This window comes from Phocoena sinus, chromosome 21 (assembly GCF_008692025.1).
Source record: "Phocoena sinus isolate mPhoSin1 chromosome 21, mPhoSin1.pri, whole genome shotgun sequence".
In the NCBI taxonomy this organism is placed as follows: domain Eukaryota; kingdom Metazoa; phylum Chordata; class Mammalia; order Artiodactyla; family Phocoenidae; genus Phocoena; species Phocoena sinus.
This window is the reverse complement of record NC_045783.1, coordinates 17,983,698-18,011,342: the sequence shown is the minus strand read 5'-3', so window position 1 is coordinate 18,011,342 and position 27,645 is coordinate 17,983,698. Positions and strand designations below refer to the sequence as shown.

The window sequence follows — 27,645 nt, the reverse complement described above, 5'->3', positions numbered from 1 at the left end:
GATTTCTCCATAACTCCATCCCAACACTTTAGAACCTTTCAAGCTACCTAAAATTTACATATTTGAGAGGCTAGATTTTTATTAGAAGGCAAAAAAAAGTCGTAGTCCAAAAAAGAAAATGAGGAAAATAAGAGGTTTTCTAAAGCTACTAATTGAAGCAACCAAAAGAAAAGTAAATTACGTAATTGCTAGATCTTTCAAAGGTATTTATGCTTGAAAAAGTTTCACGTCTGTTTGGATATTAGGCTTCCTTTCAGTGTTAACTCATTAATACTACTTAACATTTTTCTCTTTGGAAAGATTATGAATGTTGGTTAGCATTCCAAGTGATCCCCCAAGAGATTTGGTTGGTAGATTATAACTGTAATAATTGCATGCCTGCAATTAAAAATAAATTCTGAATGTAGAACGTTAAAGTATATGGGATTTATACTAGTTGGCATTTATATTCAGCTGCTAGTAACAAAGACTCCCAAAATAGTAACTTAAATGTGATAAAAGTTTCTTTTTCTCTACATACAAGAAATTCAGTTTGACAATTCCATAGCCATCAAGGACCCAAGCTACATCTTCCTGCTGAGCTCTCCCTAGTGTATGGCTCCCGTTCTCAGGGTCACTCCTGGTCCAGTATGGCTGTTAGAAGTTCAGCTATCAGGGCCAGGCTGGAAGGGAAAATGGACTCATACCAGTTTTTTTGTTCCCTTTTAAGATGCTTTCCTGGAAATTCCACCTCACAACTTTTCTATGTTTTATCGACTGGAACTTAAGTCTACAGCAACAACTTGCTGCAAGAAAAGTTAGAACATTGCTACTCAGAATAAAATCAGGCTTCTCTTATTTAGGAAGAAGGGGGATATTTGGTTTCGGAAAGCAGCCAGCGGTCTCTATCATAAGACTGTAGGAGACATCTCATCCAGACTTCTAAGTTTAAGCTCTTAAGGCCCAGGCTTCCCCAGCTATCTATACAGCTGGGCAATAGCAGAATTATAATCAGAACCCAGATGTCTTGCTGACTTGTTCTAACTAGAGGGCTGACAACTGCTTCTCCTGAGGATGAATTAGATAAAGTGATAGTAAATCGATCTAGCACTAATATAAGAGTTTTTTTGTCTCTTTACCTCACCATCTAACTCCCCCTCTCAGCAACGACCCCGCCCATATCTCAGAATAGTATTGCCTGCTTATTCGATAAACATGATCATTTTACCCTCAAGATACAAGTTATATTGGCCATCTAAATTCTATTATTAAAATAAAGTAGTTTTAGTAGACTCTAAAAATATTTAACATTTGTTTTTAACATTAATGGTTTTTATAACTTTAGATAAATTTTTTTTCTCAAATTTTCTCCTACAGTATAGCTGAAATACAGAAAGATGTGGAATACAGGTTGCCATTCACCGTAAACAACCTGACAATTAACATTAATATGTGAGTAGAATTGTATCCTATTTTTTCATGTAATAGGACTTTAAAATCTTTTTATTATTTTCTTAGCTATTATTAGAAGTAAACTGTTTAAAAGTGAATTTATTCCCTTTCTAGTATTTATCTCCCTCTCTAGTAACTATAGTTTATTAAACTTAAAATTTTGTGAAATAAAAAAATTTTTAAGTCATCATTGTAATAGATACTGCTGTAAGAAACTGTAAAAGAGGAAATGTAGTAAAAAGACGTAATCGTTTTTATTGTTTTGCACTAAAGTCTAAGCTGGAGGTAGACTGAAAGAGTAAGAATGATAATGACAAACACTCAAAGGGATCATATGTGGAAAACCATTAGAGATATAGACACTTTTACATCAGAAATAAGTGAAAATATTCTAGTTTTCGGCAACAGATAAACTACATCAACCAGAAAGTTCAAGACTGAATTTGATCTGCTAATTATTTTTAAAGAAAAAAATTAAAAGTTGAAAATGTAATCATGAGGTTATTAAGTTATAAAGAGGAAAGGTTGGACAAAGTGATTGCTGAAGTACTCATTTAGCCTTAAGTGCAGTTATTAGTCTTTAGCATGAAGGAATTAAGTTATTACCTCAGATTGCATCAGGTGGCTAGCCACTAGAGTGAGTGTTTGGGTGAGGTAAAAAGGCATTCAACTTGAAGATAGGAACCATACTTGTTCATCTTCCTATCCTTATTGCCTAGCGTGGTGCCTGCACATAGGAGGCCTTGTTAAATCCTAGTTGAATGAGTGGATTAAAGCATGACTATATAACAGTGACAACTATTATGCTGTGTTATCTTGATATATGGGAGTTTCTGAATCATCACAATAGCCCTGCAAATTGGAACAAATAGGTAGTGAATAGCATAGTGGGGAGAGAAACTCAGATTGGTTGGGGTCCAAAGGCCACACATTACATTGCCTTTTTTTACCAAACTAGTTTAACATCTTCAACTATATAAATGAAGTAGTTTTATCTCTAATCACATGCCTTAGGTAGAGCTAAGTAGGAGAAGCCAACAAGGACCCAGTTTTCTTCTTGACAGTGTTGCCAACACATAGTTTTCTGAGCCAGAAGGGGAACAGAGTGGCAATTTAAAGGGACATACTGGTCTGAGTTTTTAGAGATTTGGAAAACGGTTCCATGTCCAGTAAACTCTCATTTTTAAAGACTTTACTCCCTAATTTTAAATTTGTAGTAGCTCAAAAAAGGTTAAGGTTTTTACTCTTTATTTTTTGTATTGAGAATTTACTGTTATATACTTGAAACCGTGTGATTGACTTCAAAGTTGGGAGAGATATGTTAATTGAGACATTTAGAAGAGAGCCCTATAGAACCAAGGCATGATGATAGCTACACTGTTCCAATCCTAGCACTTCCCATTTTATCCACTCAACTCTTTAAAAAATTCAGCATATAATGAAATAATTGTTGGCAGTATTTCAAAAGTAGGAAAGCCATAAGAAAAGTATATGGCCAGAACCTGTGGTCCACTAAGTAGCCAGACTGGGTTAAATTAGGGTTCACCTGATAAAAATGCCTGGTCTAATTTTAGCTGAGATTTTGGATAGTTTGGTATATTGTGTTTGAAAGCAATTAATTGGCGTGGTGTGAAGAATAGTCTATAATTCACGGTATCCTTATTCCACATTAAGAGGGTTTTACTATACTGAATTACTTTATAGTCTTGTTGCCAAAGTGTGTCTTTTTGTATACTTTCAATCAACTCAACAACCATAGTAGAGCACTAATTACTGAGTAATCCAAATGAAAGTACGAAAATTTTATTTGCTTTTAAGTAATTTTGTTTTAGGATTATGACTGTATAATATCACATTTGTTGTCTTTGTTTTTGTTTTTTAATCTGTTCTACCTTTACCAGATTGCTTCCTCCACAATTTCCTCAGGAAAAACCAGTGATCAGTGTTTATCCACCAATACGACATCACTTAGTGGATAAACAAGGAGTGTATGTTACCTCTCCATTAGTAAACAATGTATGTATATGGTATAATTTATTTCAAAAATGTTCCCTGTATTTAATAGATAATCCTGATTTGAACGTTATTTGTTTTTCAGTGGTGAGGACCTGTTGATGTTAAGAACTTTGGTTCATAGTAGATCTTTTATAGTGGTTAGGAAGGGATAAAATTCAAATATGCCTTAAATTTCTTAGGATATATATACATATATATATGATTGATCAATGTGAAGGACGGTAATTTAAATGTACTCAGTATTTACCTTTGAACCTTCAAATTATTGTCAATAGTGAAATGTGGAAATATTTCAGCTCCATTATTGACTAAATAAACTTAACCTCATTTATGGTATTGATTCTATAAGAAAATATTGTAAGTTGTGGATTGCTGATATGTTCAATTGACATAATATCCTTTGCTTTTCATTTAATTCTTGACTTGCAAAAGTGGATTTAAGATTGAGTTTTACAGTTAAATTATCCTAATGAGACTTTATAATCTTTTTCTGAAGATGAATTTGATCACCGTGTATTACTGTTACTTTTAGTTTACAATGCACTCAGATCTTGGGAAAATTATTCAGAGTCTGTTGGATGAGTTTTGGAAGAATCCTCCAGCTTTAGCTCCTGCTTCAACAGCATTCCCATAGTAAGTATGTTTATATTGAAAGAGTTTGTATATACATTTATTTACTTTTGATCTAAGTAATCAAAATATAGTTTAAAAATTCAGATAATGTTAAAAGGCAATCCTCTGTTTTCCACATCCCCACCTTCACACACAGATACATTCATACTTTTCAGAGGCAACTGTGTTTTTCTTTTTTAAGCTGCTTCTCTAATGTTTACCTTCATCTTTCTGAATAATGTATACATACTGCTATCTCTTGATTCTTTCATTTTAGATACTATCTATTGACTTCCTATTACGGATTGATGAGGATTTTATTTCACAAACCTTCCTTTTCCCTCATCCTCTGAGAAATTTTTGATTTTTACTTAAACTCATGTTTGGTACTTTCATTACATTGACTCTGAATATTCCTTGCTGCTGAGCCTCGTACTTTATAATGATTATATTTCCCTGATGGTATAACTTTTTACTTTTCTCTGGAGTTATTAATTACTCCATTTTTCCATTGGTTTTATTTTCTTTGATCTTCTTAATTTTCCACATCTTTTAGCAGCTCTGAAAAATACCTTTCAAATCATTTTTTCACATCATCAAACCTGTCAGGTAATCTCTAGGTTCTGGTATTTTCTCTTTGCAGACATTGCTCCATTTTCCCCCTCCATTCTGAATTAGTTACTCTACAACTGCTATAAAGCTGTCATCCTGGGATTTCCCTTTCCCACTCTCCTGTGTTGGATTCTCCTTTTCCTGCATCCTAAGTTTTTTTCTTTCTCAGGCTATTTCCTAGTTTCTTGCATTACTGCCTCCCTATAGCTTCCTAAGCAACGGCATGTTCCAGTTACTAAGGATGAATAACAAATTATCCTAAAACTTGTGGTTAAAATAATGACAACATTTATTTTCCTTGTGAATCTGCAATTTGGTTAGGGACTAATAGAGCTTGTTTGTGCTCCACCTTCTGCATCAGCTGGCATGGCTTAAAACAATGAACACATTTATTTTGCTCACTGATCTTTAATTCAGGAACGGTTCATCAGGGAAAGCTCTTGTCTGCTCTACTCGTCATCAGTGGGCTCTCATCAGAGGCCTTACCTGGGGAAGTCAACTAGAATACCTAGATGCAGCCTGGGCTTCCTCACATCATAATGGCTGGGCTCCTGGGGTAAACATCCTGAACGAGTTATGAGAAAGTCATATTCGCCTTCTCTGACATAGCTACTGAAGTCATTCAGTTTGTTCTGCTTCATTCAGTTTGTTGAGGCAATCAAGAAGTTCTGATCAGACTCAAGGGGAAGAAAACAGGCTCTTCCTCTTCATGGTGGAGTGGCAAGGTTCTAGAAGAGTATATGGGACCAGAAATAGTGCTATGGCCACGTTTGGAAAATACAGTATGCCACAAGGTGCTTGGAAGAATAATTTTGAGACTTTTTTTTTTTTTTTTTTTACCTGCAAATGTCTTTAATATACCTCACACTTAAAAGTTGGTCGAGTTCAAATTCTATGTTGAAGTGGTTTTCCACTGAGAATTTTGAAGGCATTCCTCTTTTGTCTATACATAGGCTTCTGTTGCCAAGATGTCCAGTGCCATTTTGATTTCTATCCTTTGTAATGTTTTTTTCTTTTTTTAATTTATTTATTTTATTTATTTATTTTTGGCTGCGTTGGGTCTTCATTGCTGCACGCAGGCTTTCTCTAGTTGCGGTGAGTGGGGGTTACTCTTCATTGCAGTGCGCGGGTTTCTCATTGCAGTGGCTTCTCTTGTTGCGGAGCACGGGCTCTAGGCACACGGGCTTCAGTAGTTGTGGTGCGTGGGCTCAGTTGTGGCTCACAGGCTCTAGAGTGCAGGCTCAGTAGTTGTGGAGCATGGGCTTAGTTGCTCCACGGCATGTGGGCTCTTCCCGGACCAGGGCTTGAACTCGTGTCCCCTGTCTGCATTGGCAGGCAGATTCTTAACCACTGTGCCACAGGGAAGTCCCTGATCCTTTGTAACTTTTTATATCAGATATTCTGAAATTGCATGATGATACAACTTCATACAATCTTTACTTCCTTTTCCTGTAATATCTCTTGGCTTAATTACCCAGTTCTTCTACTTAATTTCCAAGAACTTTTTCTTGTTCAGAAGTCAGGTGACATCTTTAACACTGCCTGGAAATCTGCTTAGGCTAGATTATCCCATTCATTGGGTGTATCAGCCCCAGCCATCATCTTTGCCCTCCTGTGTCTTTGTCCTAGAGTCATAAACCTCACTGATATTCTTTATCTAAAAACTGTATTTCCTATCTTCTGTCAGGAAAGAGTTAAATATACCTCATTCACCTTATTTGAAGATATAAGCCAACAACTGTGATACAGTACACATTGTTAAAAAGCAAGTTTGATACATTTCTTAGATTATTTTATAGGTTGTACCCGCTACTGAGATTAAAATAAAGCTGACTGGTTCCAAATTAGTAAGACTATTTCAAGGATAGTACAAATATTCCCTCACATTGAACATATTCTTTCTAAATAACTTATGTTATATTTACATACCTGCTAATAATATACCTTTACATAAAACTAAAGCTTTAAGATAAAGGTGAGCCATACTTTGAAATAAACAAACTTTTTAGAGAACTTTTTTAAACTTAATTTTTTCAATCATATATTCACTTGGCTCAAAAATTTTTAAACTGTAAAAGGGTATGGGGCGAAAAGTCTCCTTCCACCTTTTCCCTTGCAGTTTACTTTTTCTTCTTATTGGTATCCAGAGTTTTTCATTTGGGTGCATATGTATAGAATTCCTGAGATATTTTATGCATATACAAGGAAGTATGTACACATAGTATTATTCCCTCTTTTTTCACACAAATGGTAGCAAACTATTCCCTTGCCCTTTTTTTTTTTTTTCCCCTCACTAAATGGTATGGTTCAGAGAGCTTTCCATGTTGGTTACTAAAGCACTTCCTCATTCTTTACGACCACAAAGTACTTGTTTTATGGATATAGCATAAGTTAACAAAACTCCTATTAATGGACATTTTTGTTGTTTCCAATCTTTCCTGAAAGGCCCATCCTTCTTTGCCCTCAGTGATGCAGTGAATAACATTAAAAGTAATATTTTACCCAAGTGTAATTTTATTTGTTAGATACAGTCTCAAAGTGGTATACATGTTTATAATTTTGACTAATACTGCAGGATTGCCCTACAGAGTAACTTGTACCAATTTCTACTCCTGTACGCAATGCTTATTCCCTTTGCTGACATAGTAAATTATCAAAATGGATCTTTGCTAATTTATAAGCGGAAAATGTGTTAGTATAACTTTATTTGTATTTATCTTACAGTGAAGTTGACAGTTTTTTCCTATGATTTAGAGATTTTTTTTTTCCTTTCCTTGAACCTGTGTATTCTGTCCTATTCTCCATTTTGCTATTGGGTTGTTAGTCTTTTATTAATTTGGAGAAATTCTTTATATATTAGAGAAATTATCCATTTTCCTATGACATGTTTCAGATGTTTTCCCCCAATTTGTTATTTGTCTTTATAATGGACTTTGTCATGTAGAGGGTTTTTTTGTTGTTGTTTTGTTGTGTTTTGTTTTTTATGTCATGGGATTTATCATTATTTTGTCTTATGACTTTTGAATTTGGGATCACAGAAAGTCCTTTACCACCCCAAGTTTTTAATTTCCCAGTGATTTCTTCTAGTTCTTTTAAGATTTAAAAAAAAAAATCCAAAAAACATTTTAAATTTGTTACATTTGGTTTTTATTTTATTATAGATATGAGGGCTTGGCTCCGTTTTTTTTTTTTTTTTTTTTTTACTAATTTGAGATTCTTTTTATTATATCTTAATTGCCATATATCTTTGGGATTTTTCTGGATTTTGTATTCAGTTCCATTGATCTACCTATCCATTGCCAGTGTTATGCTTTAAAAAAGTTTTGTGGTTTTTTTTTTTTTTTTTTTAATTATTAAGGTTTTCTAATGTGTTTTGCTATATGGCAGGGTTAATCTCTCTTTACCCTCATTTTTCAGGTACTTTTCTCTATATTCTTATTTATTTTTCCATATTAGCTTTAGTATTATAATTTCAAAATCTGTGATAAATGTTTTCTTCCAACACAATTCCAATTTATGTTAACTTATTATGTCATGAAATATGACATTAAATTATGTCATGAAACAATAGCACTCCCGTTCAAAAAAATTGTTTAAGCTTGATATATTATGGAACATTTCAGTACTCTGATACCCGTTTTTTTTTTCCAACACCACCAAGTAATTCTCCAGTTCTCACCAGACACTGACTGTTTCCTATGAATTTAACTTAATTCTGATGCTATCCACCAGGAGATGGCGTCAGATCCCACAGATTAGGGGCTCAGTCTCACAGGCTGCTCCATTTCACATACCAATTGAAAATGTATAGTTAGTTACCTGTGCTATAAATCACAGGTTCCCATGACCTCCACCTCAGGTTTGAGTAATTTGTTAAGTGGCTCATGGAACTCCAAAATAAATTTACTTATGTTTACTAGTTGATTATAAAGGATATTATAAAGGATATAGATGAATAGCCAGATGAAGAGGTACATAGGGCAGGGCAAGAGCTGCAAGCACAGGAGCTTTTGTCCCCATGAACTGGGGTGCACCACCCTCCTACCATATGGATACATTCATCAACAAGAAGCTTGTCAAATCTTATTGTTCAAGGGTTTTTTAGAGCTTATTCAGCAGCCCCCATCTTCCCTGAGATCGATGGGTGGGGCTGAAAGTTCCAACTTTCTGTCAGTTGGTCTTTTTGGTGACCAACCCCGTCCTCAGACTATATAGGGACTCAGCCTAAGTCACCTCATTAGCATAAACTCAGATGTTACTAATAACAAACAAGGGTCCTATCATGTAGAAACTTACCAGGATTTTAGGAGCACTTTGTCTAGAACCTGGTCAAAGACAAATATGTTTCTTATTATACCACAAATACAAAGTAAAGTATTTAGTATTCTATTTTTTTAAAAAGTCTTTTAATCTTTTATACAAGAGTGACTGACCCATTTAAACTTAACTATATTAATTTAAGTATTGGTATTTAGATAATTCTCATCTGCATTTCGGCCTAAATTACACTAATTATTTTAGAGTGTGGTTCTCTTTGAACTGCTCTAAAAGAAAAAAAAAGTTAAATGTAAAATATCTTTTTTAGGTATAATTGACATGTAACGTGTACAACAGAATGATTCAATAGTAATTTATATTACAAAATGATCACGATAAGTCTAGTTAACACCCATCGCCATACATAGTTACAAAATTTTTTCTTGTGATGAGAATGTTTAAGATTTACTCTTAGCAGCTTTCAAATATGTAGTATAGTATTATTAACCATAATGATGCTGTATATTACCTCCCCATGACTTATTTATTTTATAACTGAAAGTCTGTACCTTTTGACCATGTTCACACATTTTGCCTACCGCTGCCCATCACCTGCCTCTGGCAAACACCAATCTCTTTTCTGTATTTATGAGCTTAGTGTTTTTTGTTTTTGTTTTTCATTTTTAAATTCTACACATAAATGAGAGCATATGGTATCTGCCTTTCTCTGTCTGACGTATTTCACATAGTATAATACCCTCAGGGTACATCCATATTGTTTTGAATGGCAAGATTTTCTTTGTTTTTATGGCTGAATAATATTTCGGTATATATATACACCACCTTTTCTTTAATCATCTACTGATGGACACTAGGTTGTTTCCATCTCTTGTCTATTGTAAATAATGCTGCAATGAACATAGGGGAGCAGACATCTTTTTCAGTTAGTATCTTCATTTTCTTCACATAAATACCCAGAAGTGGAATTGCTGGATCATATGGTAGTTCTATTTTGAGGAGCCTCCATCCTGTTTACCATAGTGGCTATACCAATTTACATTTCTACCAGCAGTGTACAAGCATTCACTTTTCTCCATAGTCTCACCAATGCTTGTTATTTCTTATCTTTTTGATAATAGTCATTCCAACAAGTTTGATAGTAATCTAATTATCAAAGAATTAGCATCTTTTCTTGTACCTGTTGGCCATCTGTATGTCTTCTTTGGAAAAATATCTATTCAGATTCCCATTTTTAAATCATATTATTTGTTTTTTTGCTGTTGAGTTGTATGGGTTCTTTATATATTTTGGATATTAATCCCTTGTCAGATAGATGGTTTGCAAATATTTTCTCCCATTCCGTAGGTTACCTTTTCATTTTGTTGATGGTTTCCTTTGCTGTGCAGAAGCTTTTTAGTTTGATGTAGTCCCATTTGTTTAGTTTTATAAGTGAGGTATTAAAGTCCCCTATTTTTTTTTAAATAAATGTATGTATGTATTTATTTCTGGCCACATTGGGTCTTTGTTGCAGTGTGTGGGCTTCTCATTGCAGTGGCTTCTATTGCGGAGCACGGGCTCTAGGCACGCAGGCTTCGGTAGTTGTGGCATGTGGGCTCTAGAGCACAGGCTCAGTAGTTGTGGCGCACAGGCTTAGTTGCTCCTCGGCATGTGAGATCTTCCTGGATCAGGGATCGAACCCGTGTCCCCTGCACTGGCAGGCAGATTCTTAACCACTGCACCACCAGGGAAGTCCCAAGTCCCCTATTCTTATTTTATTGCTCTCTATTTATCCTTTTAGGTCTGTTTATATTTGCTTTATATATTTAGGTGCTCCTCTCTTGGGTGCATAAATATTTATAATTGTTATATCCTCTCGTTGGATTGACCCCTTTACCATTATGTAACGCTCTTCTTTGTCTCTTATTACAGTCTTTGTTTTAAAGTCTGTTTTGTCTGATATAAGTATAGCTACCCCAGCTTTCTTTTGGTTTCTATTTGCATGTAATATCAGCATAAAGAAGTCCCTTTAACATTTCTTGTAAGGTTGGTTTAGTGGTGATAACTCCTTTGGCTTTTGCTTGTCTGGAAAACTCTACCTCTGCTTCAATTCTGAATGAGAACTTTGCTATGTAGAGTATTCTTGAAAGTGTTTTTCTTTTGGTACTCTAAATATGTCATTCCCCTGCCTTCTGGCCTGCAAAGTTTCAGCTGAAAAACCTGCTGGTAGTTTTATGGGGGTTCCCTTGTACCTAACAAGTTGTTTTTCTCTTGCTGCTTTTAAGATCCTTGCCTTGTCTTTAACTTTTGACATTTTAATTAAAATGTGTCTTGGGGCTCCCCCGGTGGCACAGTGGTTAAGAGTCCGCCTGCCGATGCAGGGGACACAGGTTCGTGCCCTGGTCCGGGAGGATCCCACATGCCGCGGAGCGGCTGGGCCCGTGAGCCATGGCCGCTGAGCCTGCGCGTCTGGAGCCTGTGCTCCGCAGCGGGAGAGGCCACAACAGTGAGAGGCCCACGTACCCGCCAAAAAAAAAAAAAAAAAAAAATGTGTCTTGGTTCATCTTGTTTGGGACTTCCTGGCTTTCCTGGATCTGGATGCCAGTTTCCTTTCCTACGTTAGAGAAGTTTTCAGCCATTATTTCTTCAGATAAGTTTTCTGCCCCTTTCTCTGTCTCTTCTCCTGCTGGTACCCCTATAATACAAACCGTAAGTTCCTTAAGCTATCTTCACTTTTTTTCCTTTTTTTCTCTGCTCTGATTTTGTGAGTTCCACTGCCCTGTCTTGAGTTCACTGATCATTTCTTCTGGCTGATGAGTGTGACATCCTTTGTTTACTGATATGGCAGGAAATATTCCATTTCTCACTCTGCTTCATCCAGTCTGCTATTGAGTCCCTCTATAGTATATTTTTCAGTTCAGTTGTTGTATTCTCCAGCTTTGCTTCTTTCTTGTATTTTCTTTCTCTTTGTTGAGGTTCTTTCTATGTTCAGGGAGCATTTTTATGACCTTTACTCTGAACTCTTTATCAGGTAAATTATGTATCTTCATTTCATTTCATTAAGGTTTTTTTTCTAAGGTTTTATCCTGTACTTTTATTTGGAACATATTTCTTTGTTTCTTCTTTTTGCTTGACTCTGTGTAAGATAAAACAGTTACCTCTCCCAGTTTTGAGGACAGGACTAGGAGATGAACCTTATCATTCAACCCTACCCTGGCTCTTGACTGTCTCTCAAGCCTTTGTGATTGTCCAAGCAACCTATTATTTTTTTAATAGCTCCCAGGAATTAAGCGTGTGTCAAGACCTGTCGTTGCCCCACAGGGGAGGGTATCCATACCTAGATTTAGGCTGATTGGAAGCAAGACCCTCAGGTGGCAGCTTTTAATGTATGCAAATATATACAGTTCTGTGGGACCACAAGCTTATTAAGTCCTGCTAGCCACCTAAGCCAGGTGATGAGAATGAAAACATGGTGTCCATTGGCCTGTTCCCTGAAGGCACTTCCGTAGGCCTTCACATGCATGGATTCCAAGCCTGAAGCCCACCCCTCAGACTGAAGCTTCAGGATAAGCAAATAGGCCTGTTTCACATTAAGACTGTGGGTGTGTTTAAGTGTGCTATCTGCAGTGCCCTGGTGTGGTAGCCTGCCAAGAACTGTCTACAACTGTTACAGTCTCATGGGACCCAGGAATGTCAGCCCCCCTGGCCACCAGAGCTAGGTAAGTAAGGGGCATTCCCTGGTTGGCAGCCACAAAAACCAGAGCACCAAATACAAAACTGGGACACCAAACACACGTAAGATCTCCCCTGCAAGACATGCTGGCATTCCGGAACGTGCAGAGGGAGAGCACAAAGATAGTAGAGCCCGCCCTCTGGAGTCTGTGGAAGGATTACATTCAGTCCTTAGAGTTGTGTTTAATTAGAAGCCTGCCCCTCAGGCTATAGCTATGATAATAAGCTAATAGGCCTCTTTCAGCAGAAAGACTGAGCTCCTGTTGTCTCATGCTGTTCCCCTGGGGGGGTAGCTGATTAAGAATTTGTTCTCCATTTCTGTGAGTGTGAGCCCAGCTGGCTGTCAGATTCAGACAATGTTGTGGTGTCCTCTGGTTGCCACTGCAAAAACAAGGGTATAAGCTCCTTTCTCTAAGATACTGGTGAGCTGGAGTGAGGCAGAGGGAGAGTGCGGAGATGACGTCCACTGGCCTCCATTCCCTGAGAGCATCTCCGTGGGTGCCTCAATGTCAAAGCCCCTGGACAAGCACATAGGCCTCGTTCACAGAAAGACTGGGGGTTGCTTCTGTCTGCTGTCTGTGCAGTGTCCTGGGGGTCATAGTCTACCAAGAACCTTCTCTCTGATGGTTACAATCCTGAGAGACCCAGGAACATTAGCCTGCCTGGCATCCAGAGTCAAGCAATCAAGGGATGTTCCCTGTGCAGGAGCTGCAGAAACCAGAGCACCAGATGCATATAGGAGCTCCCTCTGGGTGGTACTGGGTCTCTGGAGCACAGCAGATGGGAAACAAGATGTCGCCCACCAGCCACCATCCCCAGAAAGTATCTCAGTGGACCCCTAGATGTGTGTTAAGTTAGATGCCTGCTGCCTGGAGCTGATGCTTAAGATTGGCAAGTGAGCCTCTTTCACATTAAGTCAGGTCCTCTTCTGCATTTGGCCCTAAGGCAGGGGAGTCCAAGAGTACGAGCCCTGTAAGAATTGTTTCTTAGTTCGCGTCTCGGGGACATGAGCTCTTTTGGTCTTCAGAGCTAGATGTTTGGGGGCTTGTCTCTCAGGTTCAAACTCAACCCTTAACTCCCCAGAGAAAAGCTGTGGGTTTTGAGTTTTCTCCAGCTTGTGGGTTGTCCTGCTGAGGGTGGGGTTTATGGTGAGATTGTGTCTCAGCTTCTCCTACCAGCTTAGATGTCATTTTCTTCTTGTTTGCCCAATGTGTAGGAGCTGCTCAGCTAGTTTTTAGGGTTTTTTTCAGAGGAAGTTGTTCCCTGTGTAGCTGTTGATTCAGTATTTCTGTGGGAGAAGGTGAATTCAGGATCTTCCTATGTCACCATTTGATCCAGAACCCAGTATTTATTACCTTGCAAAAATAAATTATTTTCTGATTATATCTTGAGTACATACTGCTGTGCCGCTTTTTCTAATATATACATAGTTTTTATATGCATCTTTTTTATGTTTTAACATTTTTAGCAGCTCATCTATATATTTAATTTTTCTTTGAAATTTTCCAGAAAAGCAGTCTTGACTTGCAGTCAGATTTTGCCAGATATAATGAAAGCTACGAATTTATTCAAGCTACACTTGAATACATTTCCTGGACTTAAATGTTCTCCATTTCTTCTATGAAGATACACATTGATGCCAACAGAAAGGCCATATTTGAGTTTTGAGCATTCTGTTCACTTCCAGTGTGACCAGTTGAATTGTATATTTTCTAAAACATTTTTCTTTTTCATGGAAAGAAACGAAAATTTTCTCTTGAGGGGTGTTCATATTTTATCAATTTATATGATACCTGATTCACTTATATAATTATAATGACTAATGGCACCTGCCATCTGTACTGCATAACCACTGTTATTTAGAACAATTTAGGAATACTTTTACAAACTTACCGCTAAAATCTAACCTCATGTTTTTCGTCTCTTTCTCTTTAGCCTGTACAGTAAAGCGGGTGGGACGCCTCCTTGTGCTTCTCCGGGTTTTCCATTTCTTCCTCCATATCCCCCACAAGAAGCTACGAGGACTGTCAGTTCTTTATCTGTTGCTGACACTGTTTCTTCTTCAGCGACAAGTCATACAGCAGCCAAACCTGCTGCTCCTTCATTTGGTGTCCTTTCAAATCTGCCACTGCCTGTTCCCACAACAGACACTTCAGCACCGGTTGGTATCAGATAGTAGTTTGTACCCTTGAAATATTCAGTCAACATACATTAATTATATCCCTCCAGTGTGCCAGCCACCATGGCACAAAAGATAAAAAGATAAAAGATGAAAAGATTAAATCACATTTTCAACTTAAGTAACAATTTCAAAGAGGTAACCAGCAGATAATTAAATAATTGTAAGTAGAAGAGATAGTCTAGAGCTATGGCAAAGACACAGTTAAGGGAATAGTCAGTGCTCCCAGGGACCATTGTAGAGCTAGAAAGATAACTTTATAAAAGATGCAATTCTTTTCCTTAAACCACTTTATCCTTGGTGCCTCAAAGCATGCCTGATGCATATAGTAGGTGCTCATTGAAAATGAGACAGATGAATGAATGGATTTACACTTGGGGCCAAATTTTGATAGATGGTAATGAATTTGCCAGGATGATAAGGGGTCACATAAGGCAATTCTGTGAAGAGACAACAGCATTGACAAAGATTTGGGAGCATAAACCAGATGGCATATTTGTGAAGCTGCCTGTTACAGAGCCCTCTGGTTGTCATATAGGACACAGGCAAAGATATGAGAAGGATCGTATAGGAGAAGCATGTATCAGCTTATGGAGGGTCTGCTCTAGCATACTGAGGACTTTTAATCCAGTGTCTCATTGGTGTAAAAAATTGTGTGTTCTTAGGTTAAGCTGGTATCTGCTGCCATGTGGGATGTTACTGAGGGACAGACTGTGCATTAAACATATTAAAGGGATTTTAAAACCTTCATTTTTAACCCTTAGTGAATATCACCCATAGTAATACTCAAATATTAAAAAAATATTATCAACTTTACTAATTTTAGTGTTTGTAATAATTTAGAATATAGACCCAAGTAGACTTCATTTTTCCAAAACCTTTCATCATTGTATTAATGAATATTATGAACAAATTATAATTAGTATAAATAAAATTACAAGAGAACTTTTCATGGGTCCTTGATTTTAAAATGTCATCTATATTCAAACAATGTATACTCTATTCCTTATCTACCCTACTCTCTCATGGAACTTAGGTAACTATTCAGATTTTTGCCAACTTACTAATTTTTCTATACTTAATGCCTTTCACTTTGAGACAAACATTCATATACATCAATGAAACCCAGAGATAATTCTCCACATGTGTCACAGATACACTTAGGAGATTTATTTTACAACCGTGTACTTGTCCAAGGGCTAAACACAGGTACTCACGTGATCCCCATTAAAAAAAAAAAGTAACCCTATATGTATAAAGATACACTGAAAAAACAGTGAAGAAAGAAGGGGAGGGTAAGGACAATGTAAAGTGCAAAGATTAAGTGTGATAATGAAAACAGTTATGGGATGCAGTACATTAAAAATTACTTTTATAACCAAATAGGAGCAGTCAAAAAGATGGCTGAAATTTAACACCATTTCACACTCTCTTTAGATAAGCCAAAATGGTTTTGGTTACAAGATGCCTGATATCCCTGATGTATTTCCAGAACTCTCAGAACTAAGGTAAAAAAACTAGGAGAGTAACATTGGTGTTTGTTGTCTATTTAATTTGTAAATAGAAACCACATCATCATTTTCATATCCATATTAAGTTAAAAAAAACTTTTAAGTCATCACTCTTCCTATATTGTGGTTGTCTTAGTGGGAAAGTTCTATGAATCAGTCGTATGTCTTGTAGGTTATATTTATTGAGTTACTGGTCTGTGAGAAATCCTAGTTTAAAAAGGTTTAGCTTTATTTGATCCAGTGTTTTACAGTCACTTGTAGGAAATGGTGATGTGTTATTCTCTGCTAATAATTAAGGAAGTTTACACGCAGCACGTACACGTTAAAGCAGTCATACACGGAGTAATGCTTGCAGCAACCCGTGAAGTAGGGGCTGTTATTGTTGCCGTGTTATAGAGCATTCTCCTCCTCCTTTCCTTTCTTCCTTCCCTTTAAAAACATTATTATGAAAACGTCAAAAATACAAAAAGGTGAACCTCTTTGCCATCTTCCAGCTTTTTTCAGGAAGTATGGGTATAGGTCAGGATTATTTTAAACCAAATCCCAAATATTCTGTTATTTTTACCTATAAGTTCTTCACTAAATCTCTCCACCAGGTAAAGACTTTTCCTTTGCCATAATCCCAATCCACATCATCATCATACCTCACAATATGAATGCTCATTCTTTAATTCTTTGATATTATCTTATTTCCCCAGGGTCTTAATAATTAAATCTTTTGGTTGGTAGTTTATTTGAATCAGGGTTCAAAATAATATCTACCTATTGCATTTGAATACTGTTATCTTTTATAGTTCTTTTAATCATGAACCATTTCTCCCACGTTTATTAATATGTATGTACATATACACACACATATACACACATATGCATGCATACATATACATACAAATATATATACATACACATATAAACACATAGTAAATTATACACATATTATTAAATATTTATGTAAGAAACTGGTTATTTGTCCTATAGAATTTCCCATACCCTGTTGCCTGATTGCATCCTTGTGGTTCCATTGAGGGTGTTCCTCTGTTTCTCATATTTCCTTCTACTGGTGGCTAGATACAGAGTTTTGATTAGATGTAGGTTCAATTTTTTTTGTCAAATTATTACATTGTACACCTTAAACTTAGACAATGTCTCAAGAAAACTGGGGGGAAAATTTAGGTTTAGTTCTTTTGGCAAGAATATTTACATCATAGTAAGTGCATATTTCCTATTACATCACATACGGCAGCAATGATGTCTGGTTGCCTTTTTTTTAGTGACATTAGGATTGAAACAGGTTGAAATCACTGACTGTGCATTATTTCATTAAGGATTGCAAATGTGATTTCCTACTGCCAGAATTAGCCAGAAGTCTATGAAGACTTTCCTTCATAGAAAAGGAAAGTTTAGTTATATTGAAATATACTTCATACAGAAAGACAAGATATATACTTGATTTTTTTCCTCTTAATTTATTGATTTTGAGAATAATGAGTTGATGTATAAGCTAGCTGCAAAAGTTCTGATAGGCGAGTTTTTTTTGTTGTTTTTTTATGGTTGTTTTTGAGTTATTATAAACTCATAAATTAAAAAAGAAATTTGTGTTTCAGTCCATTCAAACATTATTCTTTTTGCTGCTTAAACAGTTCTTTCTTTCGTCAATAGGAAACTCTGGCAAAACAAAGATGTCATGGGCTCAACATGAACATTTTTTTTTCCCTGACCTGAAGCCAGCCATTTCTCTGAAAGGCACTTGTTCTTTTTCAAAATAACAATACTAATAAAATAACAATATCAGTAGTGATTATTGAAAGCAGGATAAGTTTTTGTTTGTTTTGTTTTTTACACTTCTTTTGTCTTTAGGATATAGCACACCAGAGATGTACAGCCAAATACTATTTTTTAAAGTCTTTTCAGTAAAATTTCTCTGGATGATTATATAACTTAGGAAAAAAAACCAGGTTCATTTATTTCCATTTGCTTTGAATTTTAGACACTGCATTTTCTTTTTTAATTTTGTTTTTTAATTATATAATGCATTTATATGGATCTATATGTAGTCAAAACTGAAAGATAGGTTCAGAAAGGTTTCCCTCACTCCCTATCCCACCCATGCAGTTCCCTCTTTCACTCTCTGGATATGATTTTTGTTCTGGGATTGGCCTTCCACGATTGCTTTTTAAAAACATTTTTATGACTATATGTACACAGACACATATACATGTATCATTTATTGTGACAGCCACATACCTATTAGGTAAATAGACTCAGAGGTTAAAATTGGTAGGTTATTAGGGCTGTTCATAAACCCTCGTCTTCATAGTCCTGTAGTGACTTGACACTGTACTGTATTTAGAGTACTTTTTGTTCTATTGTGATTGATGTTTTATTTGCTTTTAAGGTTATAATTTGCCTTCTTCTGTGTCTATATAAAAATATATATGTCAAAAATTATTTAGAACTCTATCAGCTGAATAAAACTGAAAAATGGTGAATATTTATTATGGAAAAAACTAGATGACTGATATTCATTAACATTTTTTTCTGTTGTGTTTCTAGTGTATCACAACTTACAGATATGAATGACCAAGAGGAGGTATTACTAGAACAGTTTCTGACTTTGCCTCAACTAAAACAAATTATTACTGACAAGGATGACTTAATGAAAAGTATTGAGGAGCTAGCAAGTATGTCTTTCCTTACTTATTAAATTTCCTAAGAAAAATGTGATCTTTACCTAGCAATAAACTAAAAATTTGTCTTACAGGAAAAAATCTCCTTTTGGAGCCCAGCTTGGAAGCCAAAAGGCAAACTGTTTTAGATAAGGTGAGTTAGTTATCATTTTTTAAGAAATCCATACAATTTTAAAATAGAATTAAATAGCATTTTAATTTTCTCTTTTAGTATGAATTACTTACACAAATGAAATCAACTTTTGAAAAGAAGATGCAAAGGCAGCATGAACTTAGCGAGGTAAGATTGTTTAGCTCTTTTCTTTTACCATAAGAATTTTTCATCTTAATGTGCATGTGCCACATTCTTAAATTCATTATTACCAGAAAGCACTTATTAGGTATCTGAGTTTATCTTATCTGTTTATAAGTCATGATAAACAGCTCTAAGGTACGCAGATGAACAGCTGTCAGTTATAAGCCATTGTAAATCAGTTGTGCTCATGCAAGAGCATTTAGTTCCAAAATAGAAAAATAAAAAGCCCCATAAAGAACTCTTCTGGGAGAGTTATTATAAAGGCAGTTTAACTCTTCTAATAAAAGCTACGAACAGAAATTTAAATTTTAGACTACTTGTAAGCCTATATACAAGTATCTTAAATGAAAAGTTAGCAAATTGAAAAATATAATATAATATATAAAAAGTATAATTCACCACAAATAATAGATTTTATGCTAGAAATATGTGAAAAATCAAAAACTTCATAAAATTCAACCCATGTTCCTAAAAAAACAAATCTTTAAAAATAAAAAGGGCAAAAATCATTTTAAAAATTAAAATAAATGTCAGTAACCCAATCATAATATTCTGTTTCCTTTAAAATCAGGAATTCTAGAAGGTAAAGCCAATTTAGTAAAACATAAAATAGAAATAAGACAACAGCAAAAAAAAAATGGTAAAGGAGAATATAAATTTATAATAGATTTCAGATGATCATTCTTTAGAATAAAATAATAGTAGCTGACATTGTACAATTGTTGTATCTTTTGTATTGCACTAAGCTATTTACATATATTGCCCATTCCACCCAAAACCCTATGAGGTAGATGTTACTGTTTATCCATTTTGCAGATGAGGAAACTGAGGCACATGGATATTCAATAACATCCCTGAGGTCATGTAAATAGAAAGTACCAGAGTCAGGAGTCACATGTAAGCAGTCCTCCCTCACTTAACTGGAAAATCTGACAGAGTCAACTAAGATACCTGTAGATGCTTATTAAAGCTTAGTAGATGCTGAAGAAGCTATTCACAATAATCAGCATCATTCCTTAGACAAACTCTTAGTAAACTAAGATAAAATTAATTCCTTAATTTAATAAGGAAACCAACAGCAAACATCATACCTAATGACTCAACATTTCCAGGATCCCTTTAATGTTAGGAATGAGACAGTGATGCCCCAGTATCACTGCTATATAACATTGCTTGGGAGGTTCTGGCCACTGTAAGAAGACAAGAAAAGGAAAAGAGGTATAATGTAAAAGAAAAGATGAAACGGTTGTTAACCAAAACCAAACAAGTAAAAATCCTAGCAAATTGAGAAGGTTTTCTTCTAGATATCTCGCAACTACCAGTGCAAAATGAAGTAGAAGAAAAAAACTCATTTACAATATAAACAAAACTGTAAAAAATTTAGAACTGAACCCAATGAAGTAAGTTAGGAAACTTTACTGAATGACACAAAAGAAGACTTGAAGAAACAGAGTAACAGAATGTTCATGGACTGAAAGATACAGTATTATAAAGATTTCATTCTTCCCAAAATAACTTAAAAATCTTCTATACTTCCAATCAAAATCCCAAGAGTATTTTTTTTAATTTAAACAGATTTATTCTAAAGTTCTTCTGAAAAACTAAACAGGTTAAACTAGTCAAGAAGAGCTTGAGCAAAAAGAAACCCTTTCCCAATATCAACATACACTATAAAAACTCTTTATTTAAAACAGTAGAGTAGCCTTGTAGGAAGCAAAAGATAGTTCTATGGAACAGATTCTGCAGTTCAGAAACAGACATATATATGAGTAATTGGTTAGAAAAGAATGAGAATTTAATAAAGGCAGTCCATTTAGAAAAAAGTTAGATCCTTATAGCATACACAGAATACTACTCTAGATATAGTAAGTATTTAGGTGGAAACCATAAAATTATGAGAGACAACTATCTGCTAGAGTTTTTTTTTAGGATTATGATGGGAAAATCCTTTCTAAGCATTATGACAATAGGCAGAAGCATAAAATAAAAAACTGATGATTTAAGCTATATATAAATTTAAACTTTGTATACATTGAAGATCATAAAATCAAAAGTGAAGTAAAGGGGACAAATATTTGTAGCAGATATAACAAATATTAATGCCAATGGTCCATAAAGAAACCTTACATACAGGCAAAGGGAAGAACAGGAAACTCACAAAAGGAGAAATATGAAGGTCCAATAAACATTCTGATATAGCAATTATTCTGACTTCTTGAAATGTTTAAAAAAATCCTTGATTCCTAGGATTGTCTCTATAGATGTGCTCACTCAGAACCTCTGAAGATGATGACTCTTCTATACTCTAAAGTATGGAAACCACTTCACTAGACTGTTGGTGCCATTAGTGCAGGAACCTGTCCTGTTTTTTTCCCCCTGTATACCCAATACCTTGGTCCAGTGCTTGGCACATGGTACGTACTCAATAAATATTTAATGAGTAAGTAAATGGAAACATTTGAAAAGATGCTTAACCTTACACTAATAAGGAAAATTACATTGTGTGAGCGAGACTTGTAAGGATAGATAACCAGTGTAGGTAAAGGTGATTAAAAATGGTGTATTTCTATATATACCTGTATGTGATGTATCACAGTGAGATACCATCTCACACCCACTAGGATGACTATTAATAAAAACAGTTTTAGTTCCTACATTTAGATCTTTAATCCATTTTGAGTTAAATTTTGTGTATGAGGTAAGGTAAGGGTGCAACTTAATTCTAAACATGGATATCCAGTTTTCCTAGCAATAGTTGTCCAAGACTGTCCTTTCCCAATTGAATGGTCTTGGCACACTTTTGAAAATATTTGGCCATATGTATGAGTGTTTGTTATTTCATTGCTCTATATGTCTCTTCTGATTGCCAGTACCATACTGTTTTGATTACTGTAGCTTTATACTAAGTTTTGAAACCAATAAGTATGAATCCTCCAACTTTGTTCTTCTTTTTCAAGATCGTTTTGACTATTTGGGGGTCTCTTGAGATTCTCTGAATTTTAGGGTGGATTTTTCTATTTCTGCAAAAAATGCTGTTGACATTTTGATAGGGATTACATAGACTCTGGAGATCACTTTGGGTAGTATTGTCTTAACAGTATTAAGTCTTCTGATCCATGAACACAGGGTGTCTTTCTACTTATTTATGTCTTCTTTAATTTCTTTCAGCAATGTTTTGTAGTTTTCGGTGTCCTTCACCACTTTGGTTAAATTTAATTCCATCACCTTTGCCATATTCTGTTCATTAGAAGCAAGTCACTAGGTCCAGACCACACTCAAGGGGAGGGGATTATACAAGAGCAGGAATACCAGGAGAGGAGAATCATTGGGGATCATCTTAGAGGGTGCCTACCACAATGATCTGATTCCTAAATTCCCAAGAGAGGACAGTGATCTGCCCAGTTTCTCTCACTCAATAGCTTCTAGGCAATGCATTGGTTTCTATTGTGTTAGGTAGCCATCTCATATCCAAAAGGTGAGGACTTAGATGGGACCAGATTTCCTCAAAAAGCAGCTTTGTAAGGCACATAATGAATTGCTTCTCCCTACCTCTACCTCTACTCCATTTTCCTTCCCTCTAAGGAGTTTTTCTGAGCATTAGAAACTAATATACTTGATTTTCTTTTTCAGAGCTGTAGTGCAAGTGCCCTACAGGCAAGATTGAAAGTAGCTGCACATGAAGCTGAGGAAGACTCTGATAATATTGCAGAAGATTTCTTGGAGGGAAAAACTGATATAGATGATTTTCTCAGTAGCTTCATGGAAAAGAGAACAGTATGTAATACTCTTCAGTTGAGGACAAGTGACAGCGTAATATCAAATAACTTATGTATATTCATGAGTAAAAAAACCTTAGCACATTACTGAGCTGGAGTTTTGAGTGCCGTGAGAGGAAACTGAAGAGCCTCTATTGAGAATGATAGCAACATCCTGCTATCACTTTAAACCTGCTTGTTGTGAGTACACAAGCAGGTAAATCACATAATGGTTCTGTTTCAGAAATGATAGTATCTGTATCATTCTGTAGTAAAGCTAGTAAATTAGCTTAAGTCTAGTCTTAATAGTTCTAATATACTCCTGAATAACCTGTTTCACAAATTGTTTAAAAAGAGAATAACCTATATAGTGTCTTTGTTAGTTTGTTTGTTTGGCTGTGCCGCACGGCTTGCAGGATCTTAGTTCACTGACCAGGGTTTGAACCCAGGCCACTATTGTGAAAGTGCCGAGTCCTAACAGCCGCACCACCAGGGAATTCCCTATACAGATTTTTAAAATTTTTTTGTTTTTAATATTACTGAGAACATTCTGGGGATAATTTCTGTTCTAGTATTTCCATTTTATATATATATATATATATATTTTTTTTTTTTTTTTTTTTTTTTCGGTGCGCGGGCCTCTCATTGTTGTGGCCTCTCCTGTTGCGGAGCACAGGCTCCAGACGCGCAGGCTCAGCAGCCATGGCTCGTGGGCCCAGCCGCTCCGCGGCATGTGGGATCCTCCCAGACCGGGGCACGAACCCACGTCCCCTGCATCCGCAGTCAGACTCTCAACCACTGTGCCACCGGGGAAGCCCTCCATTATATTTAAAGAAAAAAATTTTAAGTCTGCTTAGCAGTATCTTGTCCTTTGATAGAGTCCTAAATATTTACCTAATTTCTCTGAAACATCAGTTTAAAAACAACCTCTTGTTAATAAATGTTATAAAACAGATGTGCCATATATATATATATATGAACTGTTAAGGAAAGTGTGGCAGATTTTATTATCCCTGTTTTCCATGAGAAAATTTGAAGTACAGAGATATTAATGACTATGGTTATAGCATTAGTGAAGTGTCGATTTTGGGTCCATTTCTCTTCAGTACTGTATAACTGTATCTTGAAGTTTTTTTTGTTTTTGTTTTAATTGATTTATTTTTAGCTGCGTTGGGTCTTCGTTGCTGTGCGGAGGCTTTCTCTAGTTGTGGCGAGTGGGGCTACTCTTTGTTGCGGAGCACGGGCTCTAGGCACGCAGACTTCAGTAGTTGTGGGTCATGGGCTCTAGAGCTCAGGATCAGTAGTTGTGATTCACGGGCTTAGTTGCTCTGCGGCATGTGGGATCTTCCCGGACCAGGGCTCAAACCCGTGTCCCCTGCATTGGTAGGCGGATTCTTAACCACAGTGCCACCAGGGAAGCCCTGAAGTTTTTATTTGTTAAGCTTCCTGGGTAACAATAGGATTTATTTTCATATTTTTAAAACACAGATATTTGAAATTGTATAATCAGAGAACTGGTATAAAGGATCAGAGTGTGTTTTACATTCTGGAAGTTTACAAAGATTATCTTCCAAGCAAAATTAAAATTTTTTTCTTTTTGATTCTTAAATTCTGCTCTACCTCAGACATCCACAGTTTAAATAATGTCAACAAGTTAAAAGATTCTTACTTAGAATTCTGTCAAATTTAGCTAGTAGTAGGAAGATTACTGGAGAAGTGACTGGTATTTTAAATAATTTGTCTTCTAGATTTGCCACTGTAGAAGAGCCAAGGAAGAAAAACTTCAACAAGTGATAGCAATGCACAGCCAATTTCATGCTCCACTATAGGTAAATTGTATTCTAGAAGGTTTGAGTCTTCAGGCTATTGCATGGCTATTTTTAATGAAGTGTTCTTACTAGTGTTTGTTCAGCCAGCTTTAAGCATAATACTGTCGTTATAGCTATTGTGCTATATAACATGTAGAATATATTAAGCATAATGTTTTATACCTAAGCATATAACCAGTAGAAATTGTTTGCATATTTTCTCAGTATGATATTGGCTTAAATGAATTTTTTTTCAGTATTTGATAGCTACTTATGTAGAGTTTAAACTGTAATTAGTTCCTTTCTCTCAGCTGGTGTGGGGAGTATACCATATTAGTTGACATATTTCTCAGTAGTCTCTTTTGTCATTTCTTCCTTTAAAATGAATTTCTGCTCTGTCTCTTTTCCATCTCACATCAGGATTATTCCAATAACTTTCTGACCAGTCCTCTGACTTTAGGGTTTCTCCTTCCTGCTCAGCACTGACAGAATGATCTTCCTAAAATACCACTCTGTGATAACAGTTCTCTGCTCCAGGACCTGCAGTGAACCCCTAGGGATGAGAAATGCTAAATTTCTCTCGCTTATATTTTAGATCATCCATTTTAATTTTCCATTTTCCCCTTATGTTCTCTCATGTCATGTTGTTTTTTCTACCACCATATCTTTGTTCATGCTCTCACCTGATCTCAGGACACTCTTCTGTTTTCCTCTCCATCTATCTTGTTTTAGGAATGATCTGGTGGCAAAGACTAGCTCCCACCTCAACAACTTTAAAAGCTTGTGTTACTGGATAACGCAGGGAAACAGAGCCAAAATGCAGAAAAGTACACCTCAGTCACCTGGGAGTGAAAACACGACATGAGGCCATCAGTAACCAAAGCAGCTCCTCTTAGACCCTTCCCACGACTGCTTGTTTTTCATTTTTGCATCTCTCTTCTTTTCTGTCTCTCACTCCCATGTGCTTTCTCACTTGCTCTTCAGAGAGCTTTCTTTGCTACCCACAGGCTTGATCATATCATGACAGTCCAAACAGCCAGTGGAGACTGACATGGGTCTCACCACAAATTCAGGGAAAGAGACTGGCCCTGCATAGACAGTGTGCATCCTGACCTCAGCAGTCTGACCTAGAGATTGGTGTCCTGTGTTCATCTGCCCGCTCTGCTGGGCTAAAGGAGTAGACTTTGAGAAGGGAGCATGGGAGGTTCCCTTAAAAGGGATCAGGCTACAGGGAGGGAAGTGACAGGTATTTCTCACCCCCATTCAAACTCTCTGCCCCTTTTCTCAATCTAGTTCTCCTTAACATTAGTAGCAACGTTGAATTGTTTTATTTTACAAATCAGCCTGTTAATCCCTGAGGGTAAGGGTTGATTTTTAGTATCAACTATGCATTTCTCAAGGTTGAGAAGTAAATGCGCACTGAGTAATTGCTTACTGACATGAGCATGCTAGAATCCTTTCCCTACCTCTTTTCCCTCATAGATTATCTTCTTATAGGTAAATCTTCATTTATCATCTTAAATTAAATCTTAGGTTTTGATTTTCTTTTCTTTTCAGATTTTCCTGAAAACATGAACTGCCAAGAGAGGAATGGGACACAAGACTAAGCACATTTATATTTATGATTTGCAAATTGGCATTTCATTACAGTGGCTGAATTCATAGATATACTATATAGATTGTATACAGAACTGAGACTGATTTTGTACAGATTAGAATGATTGCTATGATCTTTGCTTTGAGAAATTTTTCTGCACTATTTGCACTAAAAATGTTTATTTGTTGTTGATAAATCCTATCATATTTAAGTTCCACTGCTGTTCCTCTCTTACTATTGATTAAATACCTATGCATGTAATTTTAGCTAGTTTCAATATTTTATAAAATTACTTCATTTAAATTTGTAATTTAATTTGAAACTGCCTCATTGCTTTATCAAGAATGGTTTCGATTTTTTCCTCAACCTTTTTTGAAAAATTACCATTTCAACTGTAGAAAAACTGTTATTCTTCCTGTTTCTTTCTGTATGATAAAACTTTCAGAAATAATTTGTTTTTAAATATTCACAGTGTCAGGAAACACCAAACCTGCCAATGTGCCGTCTCAAGGAAGTAACTTTTAATTCATACAATAAATTAAAAGAGTAAACCAGCGTTTTTTACTTATTGTCTTATTTTTAAAATTAAAGTTGCACTTAAGAGGCAATACAGGTAAATAAATATTTTACCTAATAGAAAAAACTGTTTCATTTAAAATAGTCCAACATAAACTTTAATAGTAACTCTTATTTTTTTTTTTTTTTGGCCACACCGCGTGGCCAAACTAAGATTGGGGATCTTAGTTCCCCAATCAGGGATTGAACCCACATCCTCAGCAGTGAAAGCGCAGAGTCCTAACCACTGGACCACCAGGGAGTTGCCTCATGCTAACTTTGTAAGTATAAGTACCTGCTGGGTTTGTGGTTAGATAAGGATATGCTCTCTAAGTTCCTCATGTTGAAGTTTAAAACAATATTTTTGTTAATAAATAGTAAATTTAAACACACAAAAGTCAGTGAATTTTTCTGACCTTTACTGTGTTAGCTTTTCATAACAGAAAAGCTTTAATAATAAATAAAATTAATAATTTTTAGGCAGTCTAGTTTTTAATAAATTTAATTGGATTTTCGCTTTAACTTGTACTGTGTTAAACAGTTTGCTTTTATACTACGTTACAGAATGAATATATTTTATGGGTAGCTGTGAAAGCTAATT

At 35.7% G+C, this 27,645-nt stretch overlaps 1 protein-coding gene across 2 annotated transcripts in view; it reads left to right on the top strand.

Moving 5' to 3' along the window:
• VPS37A (VPS37A subunit of ESCRT-I) overlaps nucleotides 1–27,044 on the top strand; it is a 38,500-nt gene extending 11,456 nt beyond the window's left edge. For both annotated transcript variants that reach the window (XM_032618519.1, XM_032618520.1), the window contains exons 2-12: nucleotides 1,357–1,431; nucleotides 3,333–3,447; nucleotides 3,980–4,080; nucleotides 14,593–14,818; nucleotides 16,274–16,344; nucleotides 18,901–19,028; nucleotides 19,109–19,167; nucleotides 19,246–19,314; nucleotides 22,960–23,103; nucleotides 24,833–24,913; nucleotides 26,450–27,044. In XM_032618519.1, the coding sequence (XP_032474410.1) occupies nucleotides 1,357–1,431; nucleotides 3,333–3,447; nucleotides 3,980–4,080; nucleotides 14,593–14,818; nucleotides 16,274–16,344; nucleotides 18,901–19,028; nucleotides 19,109–19,167; nucleotides 19,246–19,314; nucleotides 22,960–23,103; nucleotides 24,833–24,913 (1,069 nt within the window). In that variant the 3' untranslated portion in view covers nucleotides 26,450–27,044. The remainder of the gene's footprint in view (nucleotides 1–1,356; nucleotides 1,432–3,332; nucleotides 3,448–3,979; nucleotides 4,081–14,592; nucleotides 14,819–16,273; nucleotides 16,345–18,900; nucleotides 19,029–19,108; nucleotides 19,168–19,245; nucleotides 19,315–22,959; nucleotides 23,104–24,832; nucleotides 24,914–26,449) is intronic.
• Nucleotides 27,045–27,645: the final 601 nt, after the last annotated feature.